Source organism: Lutjanus erythropterus, chromosome 15 (assembly GCF_056507025.1).
Source record: "Lutjanus erythropterus isolate fLutEry1 chromosome 15, fLutEry1.hap2, whole genome shotgun sequence".
In the NCBI taxonomy this organism is placed as follows: Eukaryota; Metazoa; Chordata; class Actinopteri; order Lutjaniformes; family Lutjanidae; genus Lutjanus; species Lutjanus erythropterus.
The window spans coordinates 13,375,899-13,392,589 of record NC_139331.1 but is presented as its reverse complement, the minus strand read 5'-3'; the positions used below and the strand labels follow the sequence as shown (position 1 = coordinate 13,392,589).

The following is a 16,691-nucleotide window of genomic DNA, read 5'->3' as shown; positions in this document are numbered from 1 at the left end:
CTGTGAATGTTTTGTGAGCTCCTCCTCAGTCTTGGTACTCTGCACGGAAAATGAGGCAATGCAGGAAAAGAGGAGCCACTTTGATCAAAAACAAAGAGGTGGGATGTGATTAATTCCTGGGCACATCTCTTGGCTGCATCACCCTTGACTGATTCATCAGACTGGAGCAACAAAAAGAACAGCATTTTTAATCAGAGTCATAATCCTAGATCAGCACTTAAGCAGGATTTGTCTCTAAACCAAGTGATTGTTGTCACTTCTCAATATGTTTAGGCGCCTCACAGTAGAGGTGTAACAATAAATGTTGAACAATGAGCTCTCTGCCTCTGTCTTTCTGTCTTTGTCGTCTGTTTCTCTTATTATCTTGGCATTATTGTGAGTCTCTCCCATTTTTGTCTCTCCTGTCTCATACTTGTCCCATTAATAATCTTCTTTGACCATCCAGGCTTCCAGCTTTCTAATATGAGACAGCCTAAAACAAATGTGAGACAAGTGGGGAGATTATCCTTCTGAGGAAAAATGACAGCATCAGTCTTTTCAGCAAAAGACCTCGAGCAGCTGTAAGAATTACGACTCTTGGCAGGAAATGGTGTGATGTTGTGATACAGTAGGTGGTTGGAGGGTCTACAAAATGTCAGATGTTGACAGGGGAGATCATAGTTTGTGCTCTGTTGACTGTTGCTGTCTTTTAAAGGTACTACTTGGAATATTCAGAAATCCTTCTTTGTTGTTAGCGACACCGGTGGCAGTTAAGTGAACTGCATTCAGCATCCTGGGCGTGTTCACACTCCATATAGTGGTGAGCATCGCTCAAAACAGTGATGTAATGAACAGTAATTATCCAGCATCATGTTTATAGATGAGAAAAAGTAAAGTTAAGCTTGTGTTGTAGTGGGTCCTGGTCATTTGTTGACATTTGTTGACTCAATTTCTAAGTAAAGCCACAAAAATTGGTCAATCAATAGCTTATTTGATTGAAAGAAAATACATTTGGATAAATTATTAATAGTTTCAGTTATTTATCAAGCAAAAATGTAAAAAAAAAAAATGCTGCTTCCAGCTTTTTAAATGTAAATAAACATGAGTTTTGGACTGTTTGTTTGACAAAAGCAGCTATTTGAGCTTTTTTGATGAACAGTTTTTGGTCATTTTATGGACCAAACAATTAATTGATCAATTGCAAAAATAATTTGAAGATGAATTGATTATGAAAGTAATTGTTAGTTGCAGCTATATTTCTTAGCAAACATTAGCTAGTGTTGCGCAGTGTTGTCGCTGTAGGGGAAGCTAAGAAAAAAAGCAAGGCACTTGGGAGCACACATGAACATCACATCCTGTGGATTTTCCTGGAAAAACAGCCCTGAGTGCTTTACATATAAGACAGTCCATTCAAACATAAGCAATACAGTGTGACTGATACAGGTATATTGCTTCACATGGTGCCTTTAACCAAGCATTATTATAAAAAACAACAAAGTATTAGAATCCGAACTGATCTTTCTTTAACCCTAACCAAGGTCATTTGTGCCTAAGCCTAAACATTAACCATAGCAGTGTTAGATCAGAAAATTGTTTTATTGTTGCAACAATTATCTGGCCAACAGAAGAATCAGATGAGAAAACGCTTGTGTGTCATCCTGCGTTAATTTGGAGGACTTGGTGTATTTGGCATTTGCTTTCTTAATGTCTTGAGTCTTCCCATATATTTTATGAGTGTGCACACCTGGTTAAAAGTCAGCTGTGTGTGCAGTGGAACGGCTGAATGAATGAGTTGGAATGGCTTACTGTGCACCCAGTATGTGTGTGTGTGTGTGTGGGGACAATGTTTTTGAAAGAGAGCTGCAGTTAATGGAGGACCACCTTTGGCTCTGATGAGTCATGCCAGGTTTAAAAATATCAGCGAAAAAGACAAAAAAGTCTAATCAAAGCAACTTAATGGCTGCATGATCAAGTTCTGCATACAACACCAACATCATGTCAAAATTGCTGCTGCAGTAATCGCTGGTGCTTAAGTTTATTTGACAGTGATAGAGGATGTTGTGAACTGTCTGGGGTTGGTGACTTTTGGCCTCCAAATATGCCTCGCCCAGGCCCTTCCCTCCAGCCAGAGTTATGGCGTACTTGACTTAGAGAAGAGATTGCGGACCAATGAGAAATGGAGGGCTCTTTCTTTTGTTTCAGCACTCAAATATACGGCCTCATTTCATCGGCTTAACGACCTCATTTAAATGAGCCTAATGACTCTCACTAATGTCCGGGCATGGCCATGAGATTGTGACTGTTCGCACAAGCAATGTCCTCTGCATGCACATTGTATATCTCCATTATGAGGCCTGGTCTCTATGGAAAACACAACCCATTTATTGTCTTCTCTCATTGCTTAAGATTCATATTAATATAATGCAACAGCTCCTCTGTTATACAGTTTACAGGTTGAAATTTCTGGGGCAAATAGATGTTTGTGTTGTATATATTTTTCAAGCAACTGCACTGTGACAAAATGTTATGTTTAGTAAATGACAAAAAGAAAAGTTGACTACATCCATTTCATCAGTTGTTTTAAGTGTGTCTGCTCCTTTTGCTTCATCGCTTCCCAGCAGTATACTCTTTTGACGGCTGAATTGAGTGCCAGAAAGGTCACTGAAATGCTAATGCCAAAATATAATTCCAAGTCAGCTCTTCAAAATTCACAGAGAATACATTGCAGAAGGGAAATGTTAAATCTCCACATCCAGACATATTAGCACTATTAGCTGTCATCTGTGTCACAGCTTGTGACGACTCCGCTGTGTCTCGCTCAATCTACAGTCTGATAGTCTCCATTAAAGATCAGAGTGTGAAGCCAGCACTCGGCTACTCTGTTATGGATCAATTTAAATAAAGGGACTATGCTTGGCGTCAACACAGATCAATATGTGGACGGGCTCCCTGATGTGGTCATAACCACCAAAGCGGGCCCATTATGCGAAGCACTCTTGTCAAAGACGGATGTTAAAGCACATACAGTCGAATGTGTGACAGGAAATCAATGCTCTCTGATAGGGACTGAAACCTGACAGCTCAATAAGCTTCGTCGGAGAAGATGTTCCCTCCTCTTCCTCTTCGTCCTCCACTTCCCGTTATAACTATATCCCATTCCTACAAGGGACTTAACAGCTCAACCCCGCAGACTATTTCAGATTACAAGCTCTGTCAACAAGTGCAGGGGGAACCAGTTGTGCAGGGTTGTGTGAGGGAAATAGGAAGCTGTGTACAGCACAGGTGTTGCAGCAGGCAACAGGGGTGCCTTTAAAGTCCGCCTCTGGTGGTATCATTACCTCGCTCAGATACAGTAAAGGGGTTGCTGGTCAAGAAGAGGGACCTTTAGATAAAGTCCCCAAAAAACTTTACTCAAATGCTCTGCTGCAGAAGAACTCATATTTGCAGATGCTGCAGTTCCTGGAAATACTTTTTCCTTTTCAAGACAAGCACACTTTTTTACAACTTAAATGTACAACGTCGTGACAACTTGACATTGTCCGACTGTTTAGCTTTATATTTTAACATGACATTAAACTGTCATATGTGGTTGTTTTTGACACTGGCTGTCATGCGACCATTAGAATTGAGTCATTAATATTTTCTTTGACCTCAAGTAAAGGGTACATTTTGGACTTGTCATAAAGATGCCATTGAAGGTTATAAGACCAGTTTGATGACAGAGCATAGTACCAAAGTGATTTAACTAGGGAGGTCCCGATCTGATCACGTGATCTGAAATCGGGGCCGATCATGTGATTTTCAAATGATCGGAATCGGGTGAAAATTATCAGATTTAACCTTACAAAACAACAAGCATGGCCATGTTCACGTTTTTAATTCATCCTGAGGTACAAAGAGATTGTCAAATGGAATGACAGTGGCTTGGTTTTAATTTTAATAAGTTCCACAACATCAATATTCATTGTTGCGCAGACAGAAACAACACCGTAAACGTCACAATTTACGGCAGGCGGGGAATTCAGACAACATTATAGTAGTGAGCTGGTAATTGGTAGGCTAATGCAGGGCAAACATGTCACCTCGGGACAGCGAATATGTTTGCAGTTTGGAGGTATTTTAAACTGGCAGCGAAGGCAATGCAACAGCCACTTGTAATGTGTGCAAATTGGGCATTTCGCATGGTGGATGTGAAATGTGGATGTGTTCTCTTTTTTTCTTCTTATTATTAATGCATTGCTGAAGTATCGGATCAGGACTCAGTATCGGCAGATACTCAAAATCAAATGACTCGGACTTGGACTTGGGGGCAAAAAAATGTGATTGGGACATCCCTAGATTTAACCTACAGAGTTACCTGATGGACAGATAGCTGTTAACTAGTTTACTTGTTGCTAAAGTAGGCTAACTGCTGTCTGCCGATATCTGTAGCTGGCGTTAGCTCAGTTAGCTGTGGAGCTAGCTGCCTAATTGGCTGGCTCAACCCCAGTGTGCCAGGAGCCAAACCCAGCAAGAGAACCACCTTGGTGCTGTATTCCCTGTCATCAAAGTGGCTGCCACTGTTCTTGAAGGCTGTGTTTGGTCTCAGTCTGGCCAGGATCTCCAGACTCAGCTAACACTGACTATGCTAGCATGATGGAGGAAAGCGTGGATCGGTACTGCACATGTGCATTTCTCAACTAAAATGAGAAGGAAGTGAGATGGTTCACTCCTGATTTCTTACAGCTCCAGAAAACAAAATGTATTTATTTTAGAATGTTAATTAAGATCATCTTTTTTAAACAGACTGCATCCGGAAGATGTTAAAATTTGTCTTTAAAGATTGGACTGAAAATAGGGATAATCTACATTTACATTTACAATTTTTTTATTGAACTTATCATAGTATAATTATTTTAGGAATTATGCATTACTGATTTAACATTTAAAAAAAATCTCATGGTCTCTCTGCAGTGCTCCAAAGTACCACTAGAGGTGCTAGTACCCCAGTTTGAGAAACACTAGAGCAAATGCAATGCTACAGAACTGCTGTATCCAAGGAACATTTAAACCACAAATGGTAACTGTTCTTGCATTTTATTGATCAGTAAATGTGTGTGTGATATATCTTCTCACTCAAGTAAGAGGACAGAAAGAAAGAAGACACCTCAGGTATTAAGCCCCACGTCTCTTGCTCATTGGTATTCTAGTTTTATATTTGGCTGCAGGAAGTGTTTTTAGTAACATGACTCATCCATGTAAGTGATTAATCATCTAACTCATGAATATTAATGTTGTCTGTCTGTGTCCATGAAGCTGAAACACTTTTTCATCTCTCACATTACTGCCTAACAAACAAGCAAATCGAATAACAGAATTAAATCATTTTAGAAATGCCAAAGCGACTAAATATTGGCCCAAAAAGGCATTTCAAGAATGTTTTTTTTTTTTGGTGTGTGTGTGAGTGGGGGGGGGGGGGGTAGTTTTGAAGTCCTAGTTTTCACAAATTTGATGTGTGCATGTACCTGCTACAAAGATCCAAAGCAAATCTTTGTAAGTCTGCCCATTTCACTGGCACTGGGACTGATAAAATACATACTGAGCTGTTATTCTCACTAGTTTTTGTGGTAAAAATGGGGAAGGACAAACAGATGCCAACTAGCTGCAGGATTTTCTGTTTGTTTGATTCTCTACAACACTGAGTATAGCTTCAGTAGGAGTCTACAGAAGAGAGCTGGACACCTTCAAAACAGAAAACAAAGGAAATAGAGGATGTGTGTGAACTACAACATTGACAGGCACACTGCATCGATTCTACCTTTTGAAAAATGTACTTACAGACTGAACAGAGATTTTTCAGTATTTATAAAACGGAAAAAGACAGACTTTCTAAGCACATAGAGGATGCAGTATTTTATAACTTTTACAAATCTATTTTTTTTTTATTCTTACATAGCGATTATACTCTAGAATCCATCATTGTTTGAATGGCTTTTTGAATGGAAGACAGGACGTGCCGTTTCCTTAAGAATATTTACGCAGGTTTGATTTTTGCCACTAGGTGTTCAGTTTGTGGAATACTTTTTTCATTTACAAAATTGTGTGCTGTTTGGAAAACAAAACAAGCATGGAGACATCAACCAATCTTCAAAAAGATCCTAATTTTACTTGTCAATTGTAACTTTCGACACAGGATATGGACCTTGAAATTACTTCTGCCATCTGTATAGAACAGCATTAGCATTTGAAAAAGCGACAACATTAGAGCAAATCAAGAGGAGCTCATTCAGAGGCAGTTGAAAAGCTGCTTAAAAAATCCTCCCATAATTCAAGCCGAGGTCTGTTTATCCACCTGCCGCTGTGTAGTTCATGGCTATTTCTCAGTTTCTTTAGGAGTCTTGGGTCTCTAATGATCCCAGCATGTCTCTCCAGTGTATATCTTACCCCAAGCAGTGTGCTGTGTGGACTCCCCCCTGTGCTTGCAGGAGCACAGAGCCGCACTGACCACTTCATCTTGTGGGATAAACCAGTCTTTCAGTCTCCTCTCAAGCCCTGGGGGAGCAGCGCTGAAGCTCCAAGACTGAAACCTCAAAGGTTGGAACATTGCCACAGGTTACACATGTGGCTGCTTGAGCACTACTTCATGTCGACTTGTCTTTTTAGCTGATAAAGTCTCACGCAGAAGTCTTTATCCCTGCACAAGTCCTGTCACTTGCATTAAAGGAGCAATACGTAATATATGTAATATATATATGTATAGATATATATGTATGCACATCCAAAACTAAATACAGCAGCCAAAATAGCGAGTTGGAGCCATAGACTGTGTATTAAATTAGTTGAAATACTTTCTGATATAAAGTTTGTGGTTGTTTCCCCACACCCCCTCCTCCCCAGACTAAGGGGCGCTCAGGCTTCAGACTGCAGAAGCGCAAGATGAGGGTAAAATTGTTATTTGACAATAAAAAATGCTGATGAGGCCTACACTGTAATTTGATCAGCTTTTTATAAGTGTCAGTTGTCTGTTAATGTAAAGCTAAGCCCGTTATCCTGAAACAAAAGCTCACTGCTCTGAAAATACACACTCTGGAGTTGGAGTTGAGAGACTACTTGGCTTCTGCCTGCCAGACTCTATTAACACTTTGCTCAATTGAACTGTTTTAAACATCCACACCTTCTAAAAGATTATTAATTATTTCTTACAACTCCTAAACATACATTTACTCATTCGATGAACATTTGGAATTAATTTGAACTCAAATGAACATGAAACAGACAAACTAAATAATTATTGTGGCCCAGGATGGAGGACACCACAATGATTTGAATTTAGCATGTTTCTTTTCATCTCTGATGACATATCACAATCATTTAATGATAAAGTACACTAAATAAATGACACATTTCTCCTTTTAAATAGGTTGAAATCCACAGACTATATGTTAAGTCTGTGGTTGAATCCAGGTGTTTCCCTCCACCCCCTCCTCACTTCTCCAATTATACGCCTTCTGGACTTGGAGTTCACTGCCTGCCAGACTACATTAACATACTGCTCAAGTTAACCATTATAAACATCTACTCCTTTTACAAGATTATTAATGATTTCTTACAACTTGCTGTTAAGAATAACACAAGTTACGGACTGGATTAATTTTTTTTAATGTTATAGCACATTTGATTCCTTTTAGTAGGAAATGCTTTTTAGTGAATAAAAAGGTGGCAAAATAGCAGATATTAAGAGACTTGTGGGCACACCGGTAATTATATACCTTAGTGGAGTCACGAGGGGTTTTGATTTGACAGCATAATGTAATGCAGATTCTGCTGTACCTCACTTAATACTGCTATTTTTAGGAGCCCCAATGAAAGGTGATAGGCACTCTCTAGCCAACTGGAATATTCATTTCAATGTCCGGAGTTCATCTGAGTGGAGCTGATACATTTGCTCATTGTGCTTTCATAATGTCACAGCGCTGCATCATTAATTAGGCACATTTGCAGCAAATACTGGCCATTGGCTGTGCCTGTATTTTCAGTTTAATTACTCACACTTGTAGTCTGATTAGAGTTTTTGCCCTCCAGGTGCCGAGGTGATGTAACACTGTAAAATGCTCCAGCGTGTGCATTTTTACAGACTAAATCCTGTGGATGGGAAGTTAAACAAAATGCGGCCCTGCTCACCTAAATACCATCTGGTTTGAAATCTAAGGCTATTTCGGAGCTCATATTTTTGTGCATTTTGTCAGAGCAGCATGGGTGTTGGCCAGAAACCTGACTGTTCTGTTCTTGCGGTCCCTATTGACCAAAGGCTGCTTCTTTGTCTGCCAGATCTGCTGGTGCCCAGATAAAGTCAATAGGAAGCTCCACGGGATAGTAGCATCCATCTAACTGCCTGCCTGCGCTGCTTTATACTCCGCGTGTGTGCGTGCATGCATCACAGAATGAGTATCAAATTAGCTGTTTTGCTCCTGAAACGTGCTTCAGACCTGCGAGAGTCCAGCTCTTCACCGTAGATGCTGTAACTAGATCTTTTTCCCATCTCTAATCTCTTATTATAAGTCAAGCAGGAGTCCCATAAAGATAATCCTGTGAACTTTACTACAAGGCTACTGAACTCTACTGAGTTCGATTAAACCTCTCCACACAGTGTAAAGCATTTGTCTCCCAGGAAAAACATCTCCTGCCCTCCCATTGCATCCTTTTGCTCGATACTGTTTGCAAAGAAACTAGTGCAGGGATGGTGCAAGTAATTTTTCCAGGTGTGTGAGGCTTACGGTCAAGCGAACAGAATACAGGACAGGAGAGGACAAAGCATGCAAAAAGAGCAGCCCTGTATTAACTGATGTGTATAGCTACTTGACCCAAATCGAAGGTCAGTATTTCTATGAATTTGCTGAACGCTGAAGCCAACTTGTCCTTTAAAGTACAAAGTGAATAGAGTGAAAGCTTAAAGCTCTATTATGCAAGACCTTTTATTTTTTGTGCCCAGGCTCCTCTACAGTTTTGGAGTGCAATTCATTTTTACACAACATAAATATAAAAGTTCCAAATCCCAAGGATGTAGAAGTGACATCAAAAAAGGTGCGAGTCAACAACTTTCCTAACACAGCCAAAAATCAAGCAAATGCAGCAACACAGACAAAGACATAGACATAGCAAGCCAGGTGATATTACTTACTAGTCCAACAGCAAGAAGGCCAGAGCAGCTGTCTGTCTGTGTACAAAGCTCTCGCTAATGACTAAAAGCAGTCCAGATTTACTCTTATCTTGTGGCCTCTTGCTTGGTCCTCCTTTAACAACCTCTTTGGTCTCTTTAGTTCTGTCATGATGTCCGCACTGGGAATACTAGTGCTGTACCCAACCCAGAATTTGGTTAGTCAAATCAGATTTGGCTGTTCAATATGAAGATTTAAAGATTTGTTCCCTTTTTTTTTCAGTTCAGTGCCACACTAGAACTCCTACATCAGCCTGTGAGAGCCTCATGGTTTAGCCTCACGTTTGAATCCCTTTCTTGGTCATCTGTGATCTGACAACATCAGATATCCACACAGCAAAAAAGGAATAGTGTGCATCCTCCTGCTCATTGTTCAAGTATAAAAACCCAATGCACCAGAGAGTGCGTCTCCTGGCGCGTTGCCCGGTGCGCTGCTGGGCGCACTGCCTGGCTTTCATCATCGACTTTTCAGAGAGTACCAAGCTAGCTTCATATATCAATCAACGTTGCAATAGGCATTTTGCAGCAGAGTGGCAATGAAAGAGGTGCCATTCTCCCTATTACAAGTCAAAGTCCCATTCAAATTATTTTGATGCTGTTATTTTAAGATAAATTAGTAACATTAAAAAATTCAAAACTATTTAGCGGCTACATTAGCAACATGATAATAAAAGTTGCTTTTACAAAGACAGTAGTCTTTGACGTCTGTGATGTCAACGAAATAACTGTTCCAGTAAAGACAGCCACATTAACGAAACATGCTACTGTCTGTCTTGAAGTGCTGTATGTCAGAGACAAATAGAAGAGTGTGTGAATATGGTGGTGATGAAAATCTTTTGTTCAGATAGTATGCCACTTTGGAACTTGAACAGCTACATGAGTGTGGACCTGTGCAATAACCATCAACTACATTTTATCCCTTATTTCCAGGCCTGCCACATGGTCATCTGGTTTTCAGCCTACAAGCCAAAACATTCCAGTATTTGGCTTGCAGATTTCATGTGTTGTAAAATGCATTTAAAAACTCCCCACACTGCACTCTTGGCAAACTAGATAGTTTCCCTTCGTATTGCAATATCAATATAAATTCAATTTATTCTTTTGCGCTAAATGGCCGTTTGCCCAGTTAACACTCATTTATTACAGCCACACACACACTCTTCCCTCACACACACACAGGGACACACATTTTGTCATTTTTCCTCAATTTCAACCACAGACAAGAGCAACACAGTTGTCTGTGGGTCTCCACAGCTGCTGCTGTGACAGGCAGTGGATATTTTGTTCCCCAAACACTCACCACATATCAGGCAGGGTCATGGCCTGCTGGAGACCTATGTCTCTCACTGTCCCGGCCAGTGCCAACAGAGGGCAACATGGCCCATGACACACTCCTCTGGGAGGTGTTACCATGACATAAGGAAGTCTCCACAGCTCACATGTCCAAGCACTAGTCATCCTCTCTGAAAAAAAACCTCACCACCGCTGCTTAGTCCCACAGATAAAAACATGTTCACGCTGCTGTTGCACCCCAGCCACTTCCAGTCTGTGCAGGAGAAAAGAAAACACAAGAAAAGGAGGGGCTGAGGTAGAGTTTGGAGGGCAAGTGCTGCAACCTCAGAGCACTCATGGGATATTAGGCGGGGTTTCCAGCCCTGCTTTTCCACTGAAGCTTGTCGGCCTCGCCCCTGCGATCACGCTTCTCTTTTCTGGAACGTGTGCGTCGAGCCAGGAGCTTGCCGGAGCTGTCGGAGTGTCTTAGCTGGAATTTCAGTGGAAGTGAAGTCCGTTCCCCTTCAGTCGTTTGGCCCGGGGCTTGAAATTATAGAGTCTGTATCCGTAGCCCTTTCTCTGGTGCATCAATAGCATATATATACCCACCAGGCGCCCGTGTTGTGTGTTTTCATTATGTTTGTGTGTCGTTGCTGCCGGGGGTCAGTGTTAAATGTTAGCGCCTGGAAGGATCGGCTTTGTTTGGATTTTCAGTTTTTAGTGCACAAACTGCCAGTCATGAACAGTCAAGCACCAGTAATGGCTGACATTTTTCTTGTATAAAGTGATGTTGCCTCGATGCAGATGGTGACTGCAGATAAAACTGCTGTATTTCTTTAAAAAAGAGGCAGGTGGCAAGCATTGTTCAGCAGACTCGTGAAAATAAAATGGCCTGAATCACTGTAAACATGGTTTTAATTAAATAATATTTCAGATTATGTGTCTAACAGCAGAAATGTTTGGCTGTTAAAAAACATTTAGCAGCCAATTTTCTTTCCACTTAATATTTGTTTATTTCGAATGAGCTTCTTTGTTCCTTCTCATTATGAACCATAATAGTGAGAAAACACAAGGTTATGCACTGATTGTGTAATGCAAGTATCAGGCCAAACAATTTTTCAATCAGAGCCATGTATGGAAGTGAAATTTTCAGATGGCTTACCAAGGTGGATCAGCAGAGAATGATGTGATAAGAGCTGGGCTGCAGATTTTTATCTATAGTCATTTCTCTGACTGTGAAAATGTGTCAGTTAAGACATGAGCTCTCCAATTCACAGTCAGGTCTTAAATAGAGCTGCAGTGATCAATTAATTGATTATAAATTGACTATTAAATTAATTATTAGCTATTTTGATAAGAGAGTAATCATTTTTTAAAATAAAATGTCCAAATTATTTGATTTCACCATCTCAAATGTGAATATTTTCTGGTTTATTTACTTCTCTGTGACAGTCAACCAAATATATTTTGGTGGACAAAACAAGACATTTGATGACATCATCTTGGGCTTTGGGAAACAGTGATCAACACTTTTGCTAATGGTAGCTAATTTGTGTGCAATTGTTTTCTTTACTTAACAATAACTAACGGTAGAGTAAGCGTAGCCCACTCTTTTGCTTTTATCTCTCAAGTTAGCATTGATGCAAACTTCCCACAAAGAACATTTCTGGATTTCTCAACAGATGTTGCCAACACTAGAAGCTAATTTACTAACTGGCTATAAGTAGCTAAAGGTAGTGTTTCATAACAGTAGCTGATGGTAGTGCTGGCTAACAGCAAGGAAAACAAAAATAATTCTCTTTGGCTAATTAACAGGAATCTTAGCTAAGAGTAGCTAACAGTAGTGTTAGCTAACTTGCTTAATACAGTGGAACATCTAAAAGAAACATGGCTGTCCAGGGGCAAGAGGCTGCAACATATAAAATGAGGATGCCACACCAAAAAGGTACTGATTTAACCCACAAGCTTTATTATGAAAGACCCAAAGTATTAAACAAAGACAACATAACTAAGGGGAAACAAAGGGGGCTGGAGACCCTGGCCAAAAGGAACAAAAGTGGGGAAGACGCTGGGCCAGCATGCAAGGAGATTAAACCTGCTTGGGGAGAGAAAAAAAAAAAAAGGAAGAAAGTCTCCTCACTACCTGTCGTCCATGTGTTGTGTGCCATGTGCCATGTGCCAGCCCCCTTCTCTCTACACTCGCTTCCTCTTATCCTCCTCTCTCTACCTGAGTGCTGATTGCACTCAGGTGCGCTGCAGGCAGAGGGAGGAGGAAGACTAGGCTGACAGAGAGAGAGAGGCTGCTGCATGTAACAGTTACCAACACCTCCAACTCATTTGTCTTGAAGTTAAAGGTAGAAGCTAACTTACTAACAAGCTAACAGTAGCTAAAGGTAGTGTTTTCTAATGGTAGCTAATGTAGTATTCGCTAACAGCAAGGAAACTAAAAATTAATTTCCTTTGTTTAACAGTAGTTAGCAGTGTGCCAGCTAGCTGTAGGTAATGATAGCATTAGCTAACAGTAGCTAACAGTAGTGTTAGCTAACTTTTTTAATCTGGTGGAGACTACTGTCTTAGTCCACTGTCTTTTTTGTATCTTGGAAGTTAGCATTATTGTAAATTTCCCAAAAAGAATATCTTTGGATTGAAGTAATCTGTCTTCAAATTAAGGTAGAAGCTAACATACTGTATGGGTCACAGTAACTAAAGACAGTGTTTGCTAACGGTAGCTAATGGTTGTGTTTGCTAACAGCAAGGAAAATAAAAATTATTTTCTTTGGCTAACTGTAGTGCTAGCTAGCTTGTTTAATTTGGTATCTTAGCCCACTCTGCTTTTATATCCTGAGTTAGCATTGTTGTAAATTTCCTAAAAAGAACATCTTTGGATTTTGCTTGCTTAATTTTTTTTATTATATTAGTATTTTATTATATAATATGTTTCTATAATTTGTATTTTTCACCATTTTCTGAGATTTCACGGGCCAGACAGCTAATCATTTAATCGAGAAAATAATCAGTTAATTAATTGATCAATAAAAAAAATTATTAGCCAGTATTTAAACCACCAAGATTTGAGTTTTAATGCTTGAGAAATACAACATTTTATACCTTTCACAATTCCCTGGATATGTCTAATCGGCGTTATCAGCTCACATTTCCAGTTGTAATACAATGGGTTCAGATTAAAAAGAAACATTACCTCGATTCCTCTCTGTCTCCCCAGTATGCAGCCATCACAGTGAATACGCACCTTTCCTGTCTCTGGTACCCGCTGTTCAGCGTGTTGGAGCACCACTCCATTTTAAGATGGCTGCCAAAAATGGCGCAGTAGTCTCTTTGTTTACTCGTGAGATGCTCTGCTATGTTCCAGTCTAATAGATTGGACACAGCTGCCCCATGGTTCGGCTCCAGCATTCAGCACCATTATGACGGAAGCCCAGAACAAATCCACTGCACATTTAGGTGTCAGCGCGTTGTCATGGAAAAGAGATACCTCTATACAGTAAGTGAATAATGTTCGAAAAGAAAATGAGTTGTGCGCTTTTGTACACCCCCTTAGCGCTCCTGGTCAGTTTCGGACCACACTTGGCTGGAGCGTTTTGGACGGAGCAGGAGGAGGGAGAAGGAGTTTTTTTTTTCCCCCCTCTCCATTTTAGAAAAACTGAAAATGATCTGTCAAAGGAAATGATACAAGGCTATGTGATGGATGGGTTTGTCTTACTCTGCCTCTCAATCTTTCACTCCTTCCTTCGCTGCCATTCTTTCTGCTTCTTTTCTCTGAGGAAAGCCATTATTTCCATCACCCTCCACATTTCAGCCAAATTCGTTGTATCTGTCCATGCTTGGCCAAAGGGAAGAAAAAGCCATTCTGTCGGAGTTGAATTTCATTTCCTTGCCCGCACATACTGTTTTTTTATGATTTGTTCATGGTGTGGAATTACAATGTGACATTATTTTACGGGGTGCACACAATATAGCAAGGCACACTGCTGTTATTGAAATTTTGATTAGAATTAAATTTGTGTACATGCATCTCCCCAGAGATAGCCGGCTGATTGTGGAAGTGTATTTTCTCGGATGCATTTAAATTAAACTGTAATGGCGGCTCCACATTGGACCACCAGAAATCCAGGAGCATTCCTGGTCCATCCATTCTGAATAGATTAGCTGATAAACCTATCAGGATAACAACTGCACATTAACAAGCCTGATTACCATGCCAGCTGAGTGATATCACACAACAGCGAACCTCCTCCTCGCCCGCGGTCTGTTATTTTCCTCTTGTGCGTAAAAAGCTTTGGCACCAGAGGAACACTGAACCTTAAAAGGTAGAACATAATCAAGCGGTGTAGCATCGGCCTCCACCCCACACATTGCTATCTCATTGTGCCTGGCAGTTGTTGCTAATGACATTTCACGAGATTAGCTTTTCACTGTGGTATTGTTACTGACCTGCTCCGTGTGTGCGTCTCCTGTTTGTGTGTGAGCGCCTTTCTCCATTTAAGGCCCAAGCCCCCTCTCAACCCTCCTCTCTTTCTTTTTCTTCAAAACCCAATGTTGCTCTCACTATAGTACGCCTCTTTTTTCACCCAGACCTGTTATTAAATCTCATAGCAGTTAGTTGATTTGATCAGTGTGTGCTATAACGTTGTTTACCCCAATGGGACCTGGGTGTTATAGACATACTCATCCCTCCCTCCCTCTCATGTGCTCTTGCTATTTCTCCCCGAGTCAAGCAATAAAGTAATTTCTCTGGGGAAACTGAAGCCATCTCTTAACTGGATGGGAGCACTATACTGTATGTACAGGCGTAGGTATACCGGCCCATACAATGAGCACAATAGGTACAAAGAGCCAGAAACTTCCTAATGTGCAGATATCCTATCTTAATTGTTTGGTAACCATGGTAATTACAGTTAGGCTACCTTGAGGAGGGGTCACCAATTATAGTACGACACCTCCCATGGCTGTGTTTCATTAATGATTATAAAAATTTTATGATAACTTGAAACTTACTTACAAAATTGAAAATTACAAACTTTATTTTTAATGACCTCTTATGGCCACTAATTAATAGTTGTTAGCTAGCTTGGATAGCACACTTACTCTGTTAGGTAGCTTCTCCAAAATGGGCAATAAAGTAAAAATATGAGAATGCCATTCACCTAGTAGAATATGGAAAGCACATAATCCAAATTAAATATAATCCAAATAAAAATAAATATAGTCAAATAGCTCCTCCTCCTTTCTAACCACCATAAATTCAGCCATTGTCTTATGTTTGACAAGTTATTTCACTTTTAAAGGACTGTTATGGGACTTTTTCTGAAGAAAATGGTCGGTAAGGACCTCCCAGCATAGGGTCACAGTAGCTAATGGCAGTGTTCGCTAACAGCAAGGGAAATAAAAATTGTTTTCCTCTGCTAACAGTAGCTAACAAGAGTCTTGGCTAACCATGACAAATGGTAATGTTAGCTAGTTATCAGTCATGTTAGCTGTTAACATCAATGTTGTTTAATCTGGTGGAAACTGCTATTTTAGTGCACTGTCTTTCTTTTATCTCCCAAGCTGTTGTAAATTATGTTGTTGTTGTTGTTGTTGTTGTTGTTTTTGCTGTGTTTTTTGTATGTTTCAATATATAATTCAATGTCTTTAAAAAACTAACAGTTAAAAAGTTGTTAAAGATTGGCTAGATGAGGTAGTGTTGGTTGCTAGGTAGCAGACAAAAGAAGTTAATAAAGAGATGTTGGATTGAGTATTTAGGATTTCCTAACCTGAGATAAAATAGGATAAAAATATGATGCAATACCCAAAGTTATTTAGGATTTCCATCTGTATATTAAATTGGAAAAATCCTATCTTAGATTCTCCTCAACTTAACTTAAGATAGGAGGTTTCTGTAATACAGTCCCTGGAGCTGCAGAATGTGCACGTTGGTAGTTCTCTGTGGACACCTGGTGTCCCACTCTGTGTTATTATAGGATTGAACTGGTGCAATACCTCACACAGACAAGGGTTGGCTTGAACAAAATGCAAAGGCAAACACAAAGCTGCAAGCAAACGCTTTCTGTTTATTTGGATGTGGATGTTGTGGATGACTCAAAGCAATCAAAGCCCAGAGCCCTGGCTCACCAAGAGGCCCCTCCTATATGTGCCCACAGCAGATGGTGGCCAGTGGCAAAGAGGTTCTGGTAGGCACATTAATGCTGCCTACTATTGCGAGATAGCAGAACGCACATAATGACAG

At 40.2% G+C, this 16,691-nt stretch overlaps 1 protein-coding gene across 4 annotated transcripts in view; it reads left to right on the top strand.

Moving 5' to 3' along the window:
- klhl29 (kelch-like family member 29) overlaps positions 1-16,691 on the top strand; it is a 321,705-nt gene that overhangs the window by 136,586 nt on the left and 168,428 nt on the right. Inside the window, exon 1 of one of the 4 annotated variants that reach the window (XM_084736951.1) lies at positions 13,689-13,946. The exons of the other annotated variants lie outside the window; for them this stretch is intronic. Coding sequence (XP_084593077.1) covers positions 13,806-13,946 — 141 coding nt within the window. The 5' untranslated portion in view covers positions 13,689-13,805. Of the gene's footprint in view, positions 1-13,688; positions 13,947-16,691 lie in introns of those variants that run through there. 4 annotated transcript variants of the gene reach the window in all.